The sequence below is a fragment of the Uloborus diversus genome, chromosome 6 (assembly GCF_026930045.1).
Source record: "Uloborus diversus isolate 005 chromosome 6, Udiv.v.3.1, whole genome shotgun sequence".
Lineage (NCBI taxonomy): Eukaryota > Metazoa > Arthropoda > Arachnida > Araneae > Uloboridae > Uloborus > Uloborus diversus.
In genome coordinates, this window is record NC_072736.1 from 122,527,885 (window position 1) to 122,547,367 (window position 19,483).

Genomic DNA, 19,483 nt, shown 5'->3' on the forward strand with positions numbered 1-19,483 from the left:
GATTTTGTAGTTAACACTTTCGCTGCCAATCACGCACTAGCGTGTGATGTCGCGCCTACGCTGAAAGGCCAATCACGTGCCAGCGCGGGAAGCGGTGTTATGTCCCAGCAGCCAGTCAATGCGCTCGCGCGGGAAGAGCATTGCCTCTACATCTGTTCTCCGTTGTAATCGGCATTATATGTTAGGTGTTTCTGCTGCTATTGGCGTGGAGTAAAGGCTTTTAGCTAGTTGTAAAGGTATGTGGTTTTAAAATTATAGCTTTATTAGTTATTGAAAAAATCTTGTAATATGAGTTGTAGAGACGATAGTTCTGCAGGGCCTTCACGCCCCAAAAGAAGAAAAATGCAGACTAATAAGCCTCTAACAGATGAGGAAATTGCAAAATTGTTAGCTGAGCTTTCGGACGAGTATCCCAGTGATATTAGTTATGACAGCAGCGATGAAGAATTTATTCCTCCTCAAGGTGACCATGATATTTCAGATTCTGAAGATGAAGATTTGCACGACCTGCAAGAAGCGACATGCCTTCAGCGTAATTCCGCTGTGGTAGGAAATGTAATTTGGGAAAATGATTCCACAACAATGTAACAATTTCCTTTCACAAAATCAGAATGTTTGTTGCAACCTGTTTCAGGTGACAATCCAATTGATTATTTTCGCCATTTATTTACCGAAAATATGTTGAATGAAATAATTGTTCAGACCAATGACTATGCTCATAAAGTACTTTGTTCTCGTGAAAAAAAGCAATTTTCTCGAATTAATGCATGGAAGGAAACCACAAAAGAGGAAATATTGGTATTTGTGCGATTAATGTTACATATGGGAACTGTAAGAATTAATCGCATTCAAGATTACTGGAAAACTGATACACTGTTTGGTTTGAGTGTATTCTCATATAATATGAGCAGGAAACGTTTTCTTTTGTTGCTGAGGGCATTGCACTTTGCAAAAATCCCAGAGCAAAATGCAGAACTCCCAAAAGATCGACTATATAAAATCAGAAGTATGGTGAATTTGTTCAACACTCGATTGGCTGAAATATATTACCCAGGACGAGAGATTAGTTTAGATGAGTCGATGATATTGTCGCGTGGACGACTCATTTTCAAACAGTATAATATTTCAAACAAATGCCATAAATACGGTATCAAATTATATATGACCACAACAACTAATGGCATGGTTATCAAATTTATGGTGTATACCGGCATGGCGGATGATTCTGGTGGGAAAGGGCATGCACAAAAAGTAGTGTTACATTTATTGGACGGAATGCTAGATGTTGGACATAGTGTATATATGGACAATTACTATAATAGCTATGAACTCTCAAAATGTCTTGCTGATAGAAAAACACATTGTACTGGCACAATCAGAAAGAACAGGAAGATATTTCCGAAAGAAGTTAGTGAGAAAAATTAAAGAAAGGGGAAACTGTAGCAAAGTATGCTAATGGTGTAATGATTGGGAAATGGAAGGATAAGAGAGATGTCACATACATTTCTAATGAATTCGAAAATAAGATTGAAGAAACAACTAACAAAAGAGGTGAAATTACATCAAAACCACTTCCTATCATTCAATATAATAAATTCATGTCAGGTATTGATAAACAAGATCAGATGCTTGCTTATTATCCATGTGAAAGAAAAACCATTAGATGGCCTACCAAAATATTTGCACATATTTTGCAGCTAATGATTTCAAATTCTCACTTTCTGTATAACAAATATTCCGGTCAAAACTTTCCACTTTATGACTTTCGTTTGTCTGTGATAAGAGGTTTATTGAAACCACAATCTGACATTCGTGCACCCGTGCCTCATTCAGCTGCATCAGAACATGTGCTCAAACAGCGGGAAGAAAAGAAAAATGGTAAAGTATTGCGAAAGCAGTGTAAAAATTGCTATTCCAAGGGAAAGCGTAAAGATACAATTTATATCTGCACTGATTGTGAGGGATCTCCCGGTTATTGCTTAGATTGTGCAAAGATAACCCACGAGTAAAATGTTAAAAAATATTGTTTGCTGTAATACTTTAATTATAACCAACTGATAATAGTGTACTTACAATAAATGTGTGTTAGTGATAAAGAATAATATAAAAATAATGCATTTTGTTGCTTATTTTAATTATTTTCTTTCATTTTTACACATCATGCGCCAGCGTCTAATGTGGCATGTAGGAAAAAATTTCACCTCTAGTGCCGATCACGCGCTGGCGCGTGATCAAAATATTCTATCAGGAAAGGCCTAAATATTGCCTGGTAATTAGTATGATACACATAATCATGTTTTTCTATCACTTTTCAATCATATTTGTTATAATATATAAATCGGCTTCTGGGAAAAACATATTTCTTCGGCGTGGCAATGGCTATCAACACATTGTCTCGTGACCGGCAGTCAACGTGTTAATCTGGTTTTTGGAGCGACGGCATCATTTGGAATAAATTTTACCATTAAAGGCAAAATATACACATTTAGCAGAAAATTAATGTAGAAAACCAATACTGTAAGTGCTTAAAATGTACTCAACGTTTTTGTGTGATACTGTACAAACAACGTTCATGTTGCACAATAAATCGCATTAAATTTCATTTGGAATTGGTAATAAATGTGACAAATAACAAATTTTTGTTTATATTTATTAATTTCTAAAATTGAAATTTTTTTCTAAACATAAGATTCCAAAACAAGCTTTTTGTATATAACATCACTTTGCATGCTTAAGCTTATAAAGTTCAGGACATGAGTTTGCATATTGTTCTTTTAAGCAAACTTTTAGTTTTTCAAGAATAGCAATAGAATTTGAAATATTTTTTAAAAGTTATTAATATAAGTCTTATTTCTGTTAAAAATTAAATATGGAGTTAATGACAACAAGTCATACAAACAATTCAAAAAGTGTCTATTTTTTTGTAGTATTTATTTTGATTTTTAAAGTATAATTTATAATTTAGAGTATACAAGGCTTTACAGGTATTAAATACAATCTCACTATACTGCAACAAACCATTTTCACTCAAAAAAATATGTACTTTTGCATGACAAGATGAATCATAACATAACTTTTATTTAAATACTTATTCTGGATTTCTTATGGACATATTTTAAGCAGGCCGAAATAAATAAAACAACAGCATGCTAAATGAATATTTTTGTTATCTTATTTCAAATATTTTAGAAAGCAGGTGTTTTCCCCCAAATTCTAAACCATGTCCTGTTGCTCAGATGCACATCAAAAGTGTTAGTCCAACCTCCGCCTTAGAAACAGCTAATATCAGTGGGGTGGAGGTGGCTCGGTCGTTTTATTTCTATCATCAACTTGGCGCAAAGCTTTTCTCCTAGAAGGCGAAGTACCCCTTTCACGATTGGTTGTCCTACTCACCGGCCGACCCGAAGTACTCAAAGCTTCCCTTGAATTTGCACGCTGGGGTATTGCTCCTCTACCGATTGGGTTGTTGTAGCTATTGCCAGCACCACGGGGATGGATCCGACCCTGCAGGTTTGAAGTACGTTGTGTAGGTGGCTCTGGATTATTGCGAGACTGCCGTGTCTCTTCTACGTTGGTAGACTGCACAGAAGGAGAGCTTGGCTCCACTATGGCACTTGTCAGTTCCCTATGAAGGCTATGATTATCGTTGATCTCGGGACAATGACTGTCCCCCTTTAGATCAATTACTTTAACAAGACTGTCCCATGCTTCATTATTAAATTGTTCACCTAAAGTATTGAGTAGCAGTTCTTGGACAAATAAACTACGTTCAGCATGCTCAATTTCTAAAGCTTGTTGTTCACTTTCAGTAATGACTGGATCCGTGCATCTGAAAAAAAATAATTAATTTATTAGTATGAATGACTAAAACATACATCACAAGTAATGATCTAGGGGTGGATCATGGAGGTCATTAAAAAAAAGCTGAAATAATAGTATGGTGAATAAACATTTACAATTATTTTTTTTTAAAGGAAAAATAAGATTTGTTATTAACAGAAAAAATGCAAACGTTAAGCAGACCAAAAATAAAACAATGAATGTTTGCTTTTATGACAGACATTTTAATATTTACTTCAACAAAAAAATAATAGTAATAATAACTTAAAAGTAAAATTAACTTATTTTTTGGAGGGAGGGGGTGGTAGTTAATATATTTGAGCATTATTTTTTTGTAACTTCTGCTGACTTTGCAGTCATAACTTTTTTTTTTTATTTGCATCAGGTTAGTTTGCAATGCTACTTTGCATATGTTCTGACTCTTTTCCTTTTTCCAGCACATATTACTTTTTCTCCAAAACTTTCTGATACCTCATTTCTCATACATGTTGAGTACACTGAAATAAATCTTTTGAGATCGAAATATTCAAAGCTGCACCATAAAAGTGCATAGCATTGTATTCTGTTTTCACCAGGAAACCACACAATAGGCTAATAATGAAAAAAAAATGAATAAGTAGCAATCAAAAGAGCATGGTAAAACATGTTTCTGGAATAATAAATTATTTATCCTTGTGTCCCCATTATCAGAATATGACGTCTCAAATTCTGCCAAAATCTTAAGAAAAGTAGCCAAATTTAGCAAGTTTCAGTGAGTAAAGGAAGACATCTTTTGCATGATTTGTAGATGGATTCAGAATGAGATTGCATGATCTGGCAAAATCATTAAATTTGGTTCTTAATTTTGGCAGATTTATATCTCGACAAGGGTGGGGCCGACAAGAGCAAATAATTTTTACATCAAAAATATGTCAAGATGCTCATTCGATTGCTATGTTTAATTTTTTCTTTTATTATTGCACTATTCGTGCAGTTTCATGGTCAGGCTAATCAAAGAATTTGAAATAAATCCTTAATAATACAAATCCATTTCCAACAGCTGTATTGCCAAGTGACTGAACTTCCCAACCCAAAGATTTGGACATTCTTTAGATTTCAAAACATTGAAATAGAAGTCAATTTTTTCATTAAAACATGTATGAAGCTGTTCTTTGCAATCCACCTGAAATTTTCTAAGCTTCCTCAGTTTGAAAGTCCCAAATGGTGTTGCTTCATTCCCAAGTCTGTGGCTTAGATCTTCTATAGAAACAATAATGATTGCCAATTTTTGAACGAAAAAAAGAAAAGAAACAAAATTTACCACACTTTTCATGTATTTATAAGAAAAACTTCAAAATTTCCTAGATTTTCTAATTATTTTTTTACAATGCTTTTTGAATCCCCTATTTTTCTGTTTTCTAGGTTTTTCCTGTGGTGTAGCAACCCTGTAGTATCTTTGTACATGTTTTGGATGCTGTAGAAAAAGGACACAAGAGCATATGGACCGATTTTGGCCATCATACATCCAGGAGGAAAGGGAAGATGTAGTTTGAGTATGTGGCTGAAAAACACTTTCACCAGTATATAACTTAACAGTGGAAATTTGGTCAGCCAAAATTAATCTTAGGAGGTAGCAAAATAGTAACAATGTGGAAAAATGGAAAACCATTCATGATCATCCTACATTGTAACACACTTATAGCATCCCACAAAAAATATCCATGATAAAATGTTTTACGTTATTGAACAGTTTATCATTCTAAGTAAGCCATGATAAGCAACAAAACTTGTCTTTAACTAAATTGGAGTATAAAAATACAGGAAGAAAATAACTTTTTACCAGTGGACAAAGAACAAAGATAAATTTCATTCACAGCTGAACTTTTAAACAACATATTTTAAGAAGTGTCTATCAAAGAGGACATGAGTTGGAGTATCTCTTTGAAGATAGCTAACATTGAACAGTTGCAACATTGAAAGCTGAAAATTAGGGGGACTTGCATGTGAAATTACGGAGATTTTCATGAATGAATTAAGTGACTCAAGTTTTAGTGAAAGGGATTTTTAAAATATAAGTATGGATTTCTCAAACTGGGGTTGTATAGAATTCAACATTCGGAGGTTGAAATTACTATTTTTGCTTTTTGAACTGTAAAAAATAATAGAATTTTCAGGTTTTGTTGGCGATATAAATGTTATCACCTCTTTTCTGCCTGATCTTTTTGCAAAGCCTTCGGTTTTATTTCTTGTAGTTTTATCGTCTGCCAATTGGCAATGAATTGCATTAACTCATAGATGTAGTATTAACTAGATACACAACCAGGAACAGGCTCCATGGGCAAAGAGCCCTTCTAGTATAGACGGGCAAATGTCCAAAAAGCTCAAGCCCGTCTTGGCGCTGGCAGGCATATAGCGTTGCATTGCCATAGGCTACACTTTTCACTGTTTTTTATTTCAAGTTTCGCTTGTTCGATGGTGGCCAGTGGGCTTTGCTACGGAGTTGTGCATCTAGTTATACAGTCAAGTCCTGAGTTACGCGAGGGATGCGTGCCAAGACCCCTCACGTCAGTCGAAATTTTGCGTTGTGGAAAAGGGTATGTGTAAGAACTTTTATTAACATACCCAATTACTTTAGACATTTGTAAACACCACCTCAAACTGCTAAAAACCATTTCTTAACTATACATTACTGTTTTTTAGATTAAAAAAAACTGAATTTTTAGTTATATTGAAAAAAAAAGTTGTTTTCAACATAAAATAATGCTACAATGCACAAAATCACTGATCGATGGGAAAGAAAGACATAAAATGAACAAGTACGGTACGTAGTGTACAGTATGTAGCAAGAAAAACAAATGCACTTTAGTTGTACTGTACAATAGTTCCAGTAATGATATTTAACTTAAAAAAGTGAAGAAGATGATGATTTATGCTGCATGACCAAACCGTTACTTTTATATAATTTTCAATTCACAATACAGTTGCTTCAATAGTTCTTTTATAACGTTTCGATCTATGGCAACACCCCTCTTCCTGGTTTCTTAAATTCACTATACAAGAGCAGCTTCCATTTTCAAAATTTTTTGCATTTTGCTTAGATACTACTCGGTGTACTTTTTCGGATTTCCTTTTCTTGACTTCTAATTGTACACACATGGAAGATTCACTCATACCTAAGTGTCGTGCTACCATCGATGCATTTTATAGTTGCTTAAGCACATAATCTTTAGCTTTTTTTTAATTGTCAAACTTTCTCTTTTTCTTTCTACACTTAAGATGAAACAGCGCTCTTAGGTGTCAATATATTTCAAAAACTTTCGCATTTAGAATGAAAAAAATAAGTGGAAAATGAGGAGTAGTTATTTGTATTAGCAATGCTCAGACTAGCACGGGATGGGAACTTCCGCTCTCAGTGATGCTTAAGGGATGAAGGTCCATTCACAGAAAAAAAAATTTTAGTAGCCAATAACAAGACCGACACTTACCAGGGGCCAATCCAGGATTTTTTTCTCGCTACCTACTTTTGTGAAAGTATTGCATCATTCTATTTTTGTGAAAGGTTTTTTTATCATTAGCACTGTTTTTGTGAAATTTTAGAAAGAAGTATCCTCATTTTTGTAAAAGAGAAGTAGAATAAGTGAAATTTTAGTTCCAAAAGTGTAAATGTCATCTAGTATTATTGTTAACAGGTTTTTTTTTGGGGGGGGGGGGAGCTAAAAACCTAAGAAATACAAAAAATACCATCGTAGTTTCAGCTTAATGGGCTATGTACTGTGTACAATATAGGAAATTATGAGAAAAACAGTTTCCCAAAACAGATGTTGAAAGATTGCGATACTATTGCATAAATACACTTTGGCGAGAAACAGCTAAAAATTAGTTAAAATACTACAAAAAGGTTTCTATTTAAGCGATTGTTCATATAAACCAGCTTAGAATTTTATGAGTAAATTTTGTTTTAAACAGAGAAATAAATTTTATATTTTAAAATGCGAATTTTGTGAAATTTTCGATGTTTTTGTGAAGCTACTGATTTTATTACTTGATTTTTGTGAAAGTACCGATTTCAAAACAAGATTTTTGTGAAGGTACCGAAAAACGGTAGCAAAATCAGCCTGTATTGGGCCCTGCTTACACAACGTGATTCCCTTCCAAACATTTTTGTGTTGTGGGCGAGGAATTCGTGTTGGGTCTAAAATTCTTAACTGGTGAAAAAATTGCGTTACAGTCATTTCGCGTAAGTTGGATCGCGTTATAGCGGGAGTCGACTGTACCTCTATATGTTAAGTGGTATGCAACCTTTTTATTTTTAAATGCTACTAATATTCTTCTGTCTTTGAAACAAATTATTTTTTTAAACAAAACACAGTCCATTCTCATTCCTTTAATGGGCCATCACCAATAGTATATTCACAATAATAGGTTTGAAAAAGAAACGTTTTGAAAGAGGTATAAGGTACTCAAGAAAATATTTCTTGTAGGAGGTAAAAATTTAGAAGGTTCGGAGAAAAATCGAGAACGTTTCACTGCATTTTTGAGGAAATACAAGTTTTAAGAAGAAGGAAATAACCACATTTAAAAACTGATCGGACAAATGCAATTTTCATCCTCATCAAAAAGTTTCATTTTTGTGATTGCCATGTTTTATCATAGGCATTTTTCCCAAAATTCTAATCATTGAAAATTTTGCTTTTTTGAAAAATTTCATTGTTTGATAAAAATTTGGGAGATATTTACATCATTTAGGGAGTTTGGGAGAAGGAATCAAAATTCGGAAGTCTCCCCTGACAGCCGTGAGATATCCTTATACTCAACACATTATTGGGGCAGGACAGTTTAAAAATTATGCAAATATTGGTGAACTAATGGGAGGAGAAAGAACTATTTTTAAAAAACTGAATTTTGCTGCTAAAAGAATAGCAAAAGTAATTAAAGCTTAAAAATATGAAGACATGGCATACCAATGCATATTACAATTAAATGTTGTTTAAAATTACTAACAAAAAACAAATTCCTGGTAAGAAATATCAAAAATTTAAACTAAACTGAGGCACAACCTTTTCAACATGGAAAAAAATCTTTAAAAGAAATATTTTTGTTCAGAAGAGTCTTTACAATACCTTGATAAAAGGAACTGTGGTCCAGAAGAGGCCGATGAAGGACTAGAAGAAGTTTCAATCGAGACTGAATAATGGGATTGAAGTGCACTGCTACCCCCTGCACCAGCTGAAGTAGAAATGCTAGTGGTGGCAGCCTGACGTCGAGGCAATCGCTCTAATTGCTGTCGAGCTACTTGTGCTTGCTGACGTTCCATTTGCAATTGCATTTGAAGTTGCTGTAGCTGAGTGGTTGTATTGGATTGAGCAATATTTGAACGCCTTACAGAAGATAACTGAGACAGAAGTTCTAAAAGGAATATAAAAAATGTACTTCATTTGGGTTCATCGTAATGCAATGAGAAAATTGAACAGCAAGTTTTATAAAGTTTTCAAGCTCAAACTACCATATAATTCCGTTTGTAAGCTAATTGAGGATTTAGTAGTTACCATATTTTTGTTTCGACTATGCAACACATCAGTTAACACACAGGGCCTTTTACTTAATACACATCTAGACTTTTCAGTGCCTCTGCACATTCACAGCTGCTTGCAATGGTTTGTAAAAATTTTGAGAGGGATTTTGGAGATATTTCATGCATCACTGATACTGCATACTATTGTAAAAAATACTGATCCCCCCCCCCCCCCCCCCCCAAAATCGAAGCTTTAATAATAAGAGGGTAAATTATAGCACTTTTATAAGAGCCATTTCGCAGCATTTTGTCCAAATGCAGAGTAAGCAACACAACACTTTTTTTGCATAATTATTTAATTGACTATTTGATTAGCACATTGTTTTATTTTGAGTTCATGTGTTCGTAGAACTAACTCAAGATTAAAATTTGTGCTAATGAAACAGTAAATTACATAGTTATGGTAAAAAAAAATGTTATGCTACAGACTCTAGATTTGGACAAAATACTGTGAAATGGCCTATAAACCATTAAGTACATTTACAAAAAATAAACACTCACTCTGTTAGAGAATTTTACGTTCAAACTTAACATTCAGTTTTTGCAAGCAACGTTAAAGAGCTACTAAAAATAAATAGTCATTCAGGATAAATTTGAATCCTCACCACGAATATCAAGAGCTTTACAGCACCAGTATTTTGAGCATGTGATTTGTTCTTATTAACTTCATGACAATTTCCCAACCACTCCCAATGAAAAAAAATTACGTAGGTTTTTCTTCTTTGTCTTTAAAGGAATATCAAGCAATTCCCAAGTTTATTTACCATGAAATATAAGTATGCTACAAAGTTACCTTTTTTCTCTGTTTCCTGAGTTAAGAGCAGAATTTTCTATTTTTATATACTCAAAAGTAAATTGAGAAGACAAGCCCAGGTTTTCATATGAAATTTTTTAGGCATGAATTAAACCTAACGACACCAGTTTTGAACACTAGCTGCTGTACCTCACTCCCGCATTCTTCCTCAATTCAAATTATACAATCATCATAAGCACAAGGATATTATCCTATCCAGGGGGTGGGGGGATTTCTTTAAAATCAGACAGCTGCTTATTCTTATTAGCCCACTTAATTTTAGGAAAAAGATGAAAAACCTGAAGGTTTAGTATCTAGAAAAAATAAATTTTAAAATCAAAATAAATCAAAAATGCAAATAAATAAAACAAAGGATTTCAATAAATATTTTTAAACTGAAAATCTTTCATCCAGGTTATTATACAATGGGAAATGTTATAAAACTGCAACATCAAATAATGAATATTTTAGGACATTTAAGCCAACATTCAACATGTTTAGACAGTTTTGAAAAAAAAAATCAATCAAAGGAAAATTAGAACAACTAACAGCCAACATATCAATTTTAAAAAACTCACAATGCATGCCGTGGGTGTATTTGTACACTTTTTTAACTAACACACAACAAAGTCCCTGATTAGGATTTTTACGTTCGCATTTCATTCGCATTTTATAAATACACCACATCTTACAGTTAAAGTTATTATTCAGATACAAACAAGAGAAACATACCAGCTATTGGATCCATAGAATCTCGACTATTTGGAGAAAGTGAAGATAAGCCACCAGCAGAAGTAAATTGCATTTGAGAACGGCGAGCTCGGCTGCTACTCATCCCTCTTCCGGCATGTGGTATCCTTCGGATATGCCGGGAACTAGAAGGCTCATCGTAATTGAAAATTAAGAAAAAATTGCAATGAAAATGATTTTCATGCTTTATTATAACAATAAAAAGGTCTTGAAAAGAGCCTCAAATTGATTCTACTTTTCTTGCATAAATCTCCCTCTTTTAACCACAAGGTGATCAGAAAATGTGTAGTTAAATTCTAAGGGGGTGGGGTTAGAAAGAACACTAAAAACTAACAATCATGTAAGACAGGGTTCATACTCTTATTTGCATGAAAAAATTCCATGACTTTTCCAAGACTTTTTCATGACTTCAATGAAAATTTCCATGACCTTGTTACATGAAGAGAATAGCACTATTTAATTTCAAACTTGGTAATATTTGGAAATGAGCATTAGCAAAATGTCCATATGAATGCCACAGTCTCATTGAAGCACTTACTTATAATGGAAAAAATATAAGTGCACACTTAAAAAACTATTCTTATTTGTCTTCAACATATAAATTTTCGTAAAGTAAAAATGCAGTGAAACAAATATGATAATGCTTAAATGTTTTTTTTTTTAAACAGGCAGATTGATATTGAATGGGACAAAGGTTGAATGAGTCATCACTAAGTTTCAATAAATTTGCTTCAAAAGTTTCCTTTTAGTGTCAACAGTGCCTTTAATCATACACGTAACTTGACAGTATTTTGGTTCTTTAAAGTAAAGGCACATAGTTTAGTTCTTTAAGTTTCTAAACCAGATCTTTTTTGAAAAAAAAAAAACTTTCAGTAATGAATCAATCTTCTGCTTCAAAAGTATATTTGTTTTGTTTACAAATTTGTATATTTTCAAATGCATATAAATTAATAGGTTCAGAAATTCCAGAACACTTGTAATTCCCGACATTGAACGTAGTAGTGGGTCGCATGGATTAGTTTTGCGTGCCGTATGTTGGGCACTACTGTTTTAGAGCATTAGAATTCCTCTTTTTCTGTATTCTATCGCCTGACTTATAGATCTTTATTTTCTAAAACATTCAACAAATTGAGATAAACTGATAAATTTAATAATAAAGTCCTTACGAGTGATGGAATCGAACTTGTATGCAATTGAATTGCTTTTTTTTGAGTGGGCGTGGCGAAACTAAGAACGTGAAATTTTGCTACTACAGAATATGAAACATAAGAAGTGTTGAAAATAACAAAAAATTCAAAATAAGTGATGTCCAGGCAGTAAAATCACATCGCAAAAAATGGCAAGCGGCTGCGACAGAAGTGGATGCAATGAGATTTAAAAATTCAGATTTATTTTTAAAACGTTCAGTTTTCCACTTTTAATAGCTTTTATATGCTATACTGTTAAATCACTCAAGATTTCTGATGCTCCTTTAGCTACTGTTCCTTTCTCTTTGTCCAGGACATTTTTCCATGACTTGAAAAAAAATTCCATGACTTTCAATGAAAATTTCAATTTTCCATGACTTTTCCAGGTCTGAAACTCTGTTAATTTTTTTCCATGACTTTCCAAGATTTCCATAACCCGTACAAACCCTGGTAAGAACATATAGTTGCAAATGCATAATATATAGTAGAACCTCCTTTAAGGGATACCTCCGAATAAGGGGCACCTCTATTTAAGGGACATTTTTTCTGGTCCCAGTCCCTTTGAATAGGAACCTCCATGTATTTACCTCTATTTAAGGGACACTCTGTTTAAGGGACAATCACAAAGCAAAAAATAATGTATAAGTGCTTGAGAAATAATGAATTTACTGAAATTCAACTTTCACATTTCCTCTAAAATTTAATTGAGGTAAGTTTGACATAAACCTATGTGAAGGAAACAAGCAATGTGTTGTAAAAAAAACTTGCTGAAATTAACATGCATAATTTACCCTCTCAACAACTTATTCAAGTAGGTTCAGGGCCGACGGAGAGTGCACAGCAACTAATTAGCTTTGTATACTATAAAACGTAAAATTTGAACATTCATTGTAAATTACATAACATAAAGCAAATATATGTAATGAATTACACTTCAAATTATTTGTTTGCTGCAAAACTTTGTCATTACAAAAATTTTTATTACATTTTAATTGATAAAATAATATAAACTTAGAAATTTGAATAAGTGAATTTTATTTATCATATATAAATCATTTTCAGTTATTAATCATTCGTCAATGTTTATTGTGATATTATACTACTAAGTGCATCAATTCATCCACCTCCGAATAAGGGACACCTCTATTTAAGGGACAAGTTGTCTGGTCCCCTTAGTGTCCCTTATTGACAGGTTCTACTGTACAATGTGATCAACCTTGCAATTCTAAGCTCAACAGAAGCTATGCCTGAAAAGCTTCTAAAATAACTTCCTGAGACAGATTTAAATACTTTTTTCTCATTGAAAAATGTGAATGACTCTAAGAACTCGGATGATAAGAAGTGTAGGATTGTTGATAGTTTTTATGTTTACAAACACAAAGATTTTGAAAGACTTTAATTTCATGGGTATATTTTATTCATTTATTTATTTTTTAATATATAGATCAATAAATGTCATTCACATACTTGAGAAAAACAGCATAGCTGCCAACATGCCAACTTAAAAAATCTTACAATGTACGCAGTGGCTATATTTTATGCTTTTTTGACCATTATAAAGCAAAGTATTAAAATTTAAATTATTATAACATTTTCAAATCTTTACCTTTACTTGATCTGTGCTTTTATAAGCAAAAAATTGATAAATAACTTTAAAATTAAGTAAATAAATAAACTTTTATTTCTTTGAACTTAAACTTTGAAAAGTTGCAAACTTTGCAGCTTTCAAAAGTTGTTTATCAAAAACTTGCTCAAAACAATATTTTTCTGTAAGTTCTTACAGATTAAAATGTTCTTCATGCTGTTATCCGATAAAGTGTACAGTTCTCGTACATATCTGCCATAAGACCATACAATTAATTGTACAAAACATCCAAAAATCTTACAATGTACGGCTAAATCTTACAAGTTGGCAGCTATGAAACAGTTACAAAAATACAATAAGATACAAATAATAAAAGCTCTGCTTATATCATACTTTAATTACATAACCTTTAAAGTATTTTCCCTTTTTTTATTCAGATTTTTTAAATAAAATTTGCTTTTTGATACAAATGCACCGCAAACTTTTCTGTTTTTCTAGAATCATCCATATGTTTTATTATTTTTTAGGTTCTAAAATTAAAGATGTTAAATATGAAACATATATTATTTGAACTTGAAGAACCAAATTCATAAAATTTAAAAATTAAGCACTTTCTTCATAATTTTAATATAAATTTATGAAAAAGGATATAATATCTCTATTCCTATGATCAAGTGTTAAATGGGCAGAAAAATCATCAGTCATATGATTAGGTTCTCCACCGGGTTGAGAAGCACACACAGGGCACACCTGAAAATGAGGGAAACATTGATCAAAATTAATTTTTAAGTACAGTTGACAAATTTTTTAGTATAACTTTTGTTAAAACAGAGAAATTCTGCAGCAATGTAAAAAAAATTGCAGAGCAGTCTTCTGAGGATTTTTCTTGAAAACAAAAGAATATGCAATAAGTTTTGGAAAGAAGGGAGTTTTAAATGTATTTCAGTTTTCTTAGCGTAAATATGACTAAGCATTTAGGGCGCCTTTACACTCGCGACTCGTACGCCCGACCGATTAAGAATACCTCTCATTAGACACGGGGGGTCGACGAGTCATCAGATAAGACACAGTGAGGATTGCTCATGCAACTTGAAGCGGTACATCAAAGGCGATAAAGCTTTGACTTGATATGGCGCATTTGACATATGTTTGAAATCTTGTAATGGAAATACTTGAAATAACACTTCAAAGTTTGCCCTACTTTTTAAAGGATAACGATGGTGATTGCCAAAATAAAAATAGCTTTCAAAGGATGAAATGGATGAAGTGAAAAAGAGGGGCGCAATATTTTGGTTTTCAATGTTTAGAATGCTTGACATTTTGTATATACTATAAAATAATGAAATCATTCAAATGTAATATTTTTGAAACTCCAATTACATTCACTATAATGCAAAAAAAAAAAAGTGAACATAAGCTTGAATAAATGTTTCAATCGTATTTATGTTTTTTAAAACGTGAAATAAACATGTAACAGAGATAAAAATACGTCTGGTTTGTACTGTATCTAATTGTTTATAAGCAACATGAATTTAGTTCAGCCCTGAACACAGAATTTCAGTTTATGTGTACAATAATTAAACTGCACTAATATTCACAGGGGTTTACCTAAGCGGGGATTCGAGAGAAGATTTGTGTGAATGATTCCTACAAAGTTTTTTTAAAAAATCAAATTCTCAACTCTGTTGTTCATATGTAGTAAAGAAATATTCTTTGTTCTCATAACTGCTAAATTCAATTTCGTCAATAGCTGGGGAAAACCTGAACGGCAGCATTGTGCTGCTTAGTGTGACAGGTGCTAATCACAGTATTACGACGCTGCTAGTTTAGGTTTGCCCCAACCATATTAAATCATCTTGAATCAAATAATAATAATTATTGAAAGAGAAAACAAAAGTTATGACTAATGAAACTAAACTTAAATGTTAAATGAACTATTCATTGTAATAACTAATTAAAAAGTATTCTAAATAAATTCAAGACGAAATATTTAGCCTGGAATTTTGTTTTTAAACAATTTTCCCCATTAATAAATAAATTTAAAAAATATATATTGACACGAATCCATCTATAGCAGTAAAGGCAATCAGAAATAACTGTCTGGGTGGGGCTGTTGGTCATAACTGCCTTTATAGGTGTATAAACTACAGTATAAAAGGATTGGCAACATGTGTTAAAACATGGTGTTTTGGAAGTGGTTGGTTCTCAAACGATAATCCCGCAATTATTTGTCTGAGTCAATTAAAGAGTATCTGTATTTAGAAAAATGAATAAATCAGATAAAATCAAATAACTAGTAATAGGAATAAAGTAATATTGTATAAATATTACGAATATTTTTACGTTAATTTTAGAATCAATTTTTAGTTTTCTGGGATCTTTCATCTTTTTTATTAACTTATAATAATTACAAAAATTACTAGTCTTTTCATTTAAATTTAATTCTAAATAAACTTTTATAAAAGTCTTACCAATAACTCATGTTACAATTCCTTAGTATTCAAATCAGAGAACTGCGCAATCACTACTTGAGCTACAATTTTCTCCATGCTTTTAATATTTTTTTTTTAATTCTGATAACAGTAATCACTTGCCGACAGGTCACACAGACAACTGTGCTCGCTAACAGCCAAAAGGAATTTTTCTGTATGGAATAATATGTCTGTAATAACCATAACTGCCGTTGAACTGTTGTGTACTTGGTGCGGGTTGCGTAGCTTGTTCTTTCAGAACTCTTTCTGCTGCGATTTGCTGTTCTCAAGCGATTCTTGAGCGACTATGAACAAGCAGGAGGCTACAAAAGGCTGTGCGGCCGGCTCCCACAGATAGCCACGTATAGCTTAACAGCTATAATCAATCAAAGGGCTAATGAGGTGGGTGCTATTCGATTCCTTAATCTGAGTTTACATTTTCCAATCATATGTAAAATTTATGGAAACGTTTGGGGGAAAACAATTTAGTTTTTCAAAAAAAACATTTTTGAAAAAAAAACATATGGTTTTTTAAAAAAAACTACTTGGTTTAACCGTGGTTTCATCCAAAAAAAAAAACCTATTTTAGCCTGCAGCAAGGTTTGTCCTTCTATGTTTTGCTATTATTATTTTTGTTTCTCAAACTAAAAAAAATCTCCCAAATTTTATTGTGTGAGGGGCAGGAGGGAGTGCTTGTCACTTATTACTCAGTGCACACGGGGTTCGCCAAACTTGTAGATTTTGGGAGGGGTTCGAGAGGCAAAAAAAAAAGGTTTGATTTAAACAATCCAAGTAAAAAACTATTCTGTGAGGAGCAGTACATCAACCAATTATTATCAAATGCAATGGACGCACTTAGGTAGAAGATACAATTATTAAAATAACCAGCAAGGCAAAGTTTTGTTTTTTCTTACCTGGGAATGGCATGAACAAATTTCTACAGATAAGATCTTGGGATTGCACATACGAGAACAAAATACTCCCTAGGTTTATTTATAAAAAATAGAAACCTTTAACGTAAAGAAAAACAAGCCAAAAATATTTCAAGCTCTATTTGAACTACCAACTGAAGAAGCTCAAGAAATCATCCCTATCAGATTAGTGGCAACTTGCATGTGCAAGTTGCGTGATGGTCACATAAGTGTCCCGTCAAATGATGGTCACAAATTTTCACTCAGCAGGTTGCATCAGGTTACAAATGAGGCAGTGAGAAACAAAACCCATGTGTCAGTCCACATTTTCAAGCTTTGAGTACAACACGTTTCAAGATAAATACAAATACAAAAGTGACGACCAGCAACAGGTTCTGGGCCCAGCTAGACTGGTCCTAGTCAATTTACAATCCCCAGTGAAGATCAATGGCCCTCTTAAAACTATCTACTCCCGTGCTCATTACCACCTCTTCCGGTAAGCTGTTCCAAGGTTCCACTACCCTGCTATCATAATAATTTTTCCTAATATCCGTGTTAGCCTGAGACTTAAATAGCTTAAAACAATGACCCCTTGTTCTGTTTTCAGTGCTAAACTTCAGCCCCGTAATATCTTTCATTTTAATAAATTTAAACAACTGAATCATGTCTCCTCGGTCTCTTCTTTGCTCAAGACTGTATATTTTTAGCCTTCTAAGCCTGGAATCATAGTCTAAATGAGAAAGTCCATATTTATTCGCCTTGTAGCCTGCCTTTGAACCCTTTCTAAAACATTAATATCTTTCTTAAGATAAGGAGACCAAAACTGAACAGCATACTCCAAATGAGGTCTTACCAAACTTCTATATAAGGGCAGAAGAACTTCTTTGGATTTGTTTGAAATAGATCTATTGATAAACCCAAGCATGTTATTGGCTTTGTTACTAGCTATGTTACACTGTTGGCTGAACTTCAAATCCTGACTTATTAAGACGCTCAGATCAGTAACTTTTTAAGCCTGACTAATGACTGAACCTTGCAAATAATAACTTGTACACTTATTTCCATGCCCTAAATGTAGCACTTGACATTTCCCAACATTAACAGCCATACCCCATTTATCAGCCCACTCCGTAATATGATCTAGATCCTCTTGCAACTGATTTCTTGTTCTTCATTTTCTACACTCCCCATAACTTTGACATCATCAGCAAAACAATTCATGTTCCCAGAAATATTTTTATAAATATCGTTCATAAAAACAATGAACAAAACAGGCCCTAACACTGATCCTTGAGGAACCCCGCTTAAAACCTCACTCCAATTAGAATAATTTCCCCTTATAACTACCCTTTGTTTCCTTCCGGTCAGCCAGTTTTTTACCCAAATGAAAGTTTTCCCTCCTATTCCTATATCAACTAATTTGCTAAGTAGAGCAACATGCAGTACCTTATCGAAAGCTTTTTGAAAATCAATGTAAACAACATCTACTGGCTTCTTATTGTCCAAAGCCATGGTAACTTTGTCATAGAAATGTAATAAATTACTTGCACAAGATTTACCTTTCCTGAAACCTAACTGAAAACTAGTCAATAGATTATTAGTCTCTAAAAAATTTACTATCTTAATTTTTATCAATGTTTCAAAAATTTTGCAAACCACCGAAGTTAGACTCACAGGTCTATAATTTCCCGCACTCCCTTTAGACCCTTTCTTGAAGAGCGGTGTAATGTTAGCCAGCTTCCAGTCCTCTGGCACTGTCCCCCAGTTATAAGACACATTGAAAATATTTACAATTACATCTGTTAATTCCTCTGGCCATTCAACTAAAATTTTTGGATAAATATTATCTGGTCCCGGAGCCTTAGTCTCTTTAATTTTTTTCAAATGAAGTAAAACGTCATCCCTGAAAAATACAAAGTCCTCAAGCTGTACTATAGCTTGTGTCTTGTTGATGTCAACTGTTGAGATATAGTTATCGTTAAAAACACTCAACATTAGCAATATCACTATCGTCCTGAATTAAAATTCCGTGCTCATCAACCAGTGGTCCAATATGACTATTTCGAACTTTCCCCGAATTAGCGTATGCAAAAAATCTCTTCGGATTCCTGTTTATGTTATCTGCCAGTCTTTGCTCCAACTCTCTTTTCTGAATCCGTACCGAATACTTAAATTTACGTCCTTCCTTACAATAATGGAGCCTATCTTCACTGTGACCAGTTTCTTTATACTTATGAAAAGCGGCTTGCTTGTAATTTAGAGCATCTTTAGTTTCCCTGGAGAACTACATTGGCCAAATTTTAGTGTTGACACCCTTTCTCCTAAAGGGAACATGGTCCCCAACCTTTTGCTAGATTTTCCTTAAACTCTGCCCACTGAAGATTCACATCGCTAT

At 33.2% G+C, this 19,483-nt stretch overlaps 1 protein-coding gene across 1 annotated transcript in view; it reads right to left on the minus strand.

The window, feature by feature from the left end:
• Positions 1-2,654: 2,654 nt before the first annotated feature.
• Positions 2,655-19,483, minus strand: part of LOC129224141 (E3 ubiquitin-protein ligase KCMF1-like) — a 46,338-nt gene continuing 29,509 nt past the window's right edge. Inside the window, exons 4-7 of the mRNA XM_054858557.1 lie at positions 14,358-14,456; positions 10,917-11,073; positions 8,940-9,225; positions 2,655-3,829 (exon numbers count right to left, since the gene is read on the minus strand). Coding sequence (XP_054714532.1) covers positions 3,286-3,829; positions 8,940-9,225; positions 10,917-11,073; positions 14,358-14,456 — 1,086 coding nt within the window. The 3' untranslated portion in view covers positions 2,655-3,285. The remainder of the gene's footprint in view (positions 3,830-8,939; positions 9,226-10,916; positions 11,074-14,357; positions 14,457-19,483) is intronic.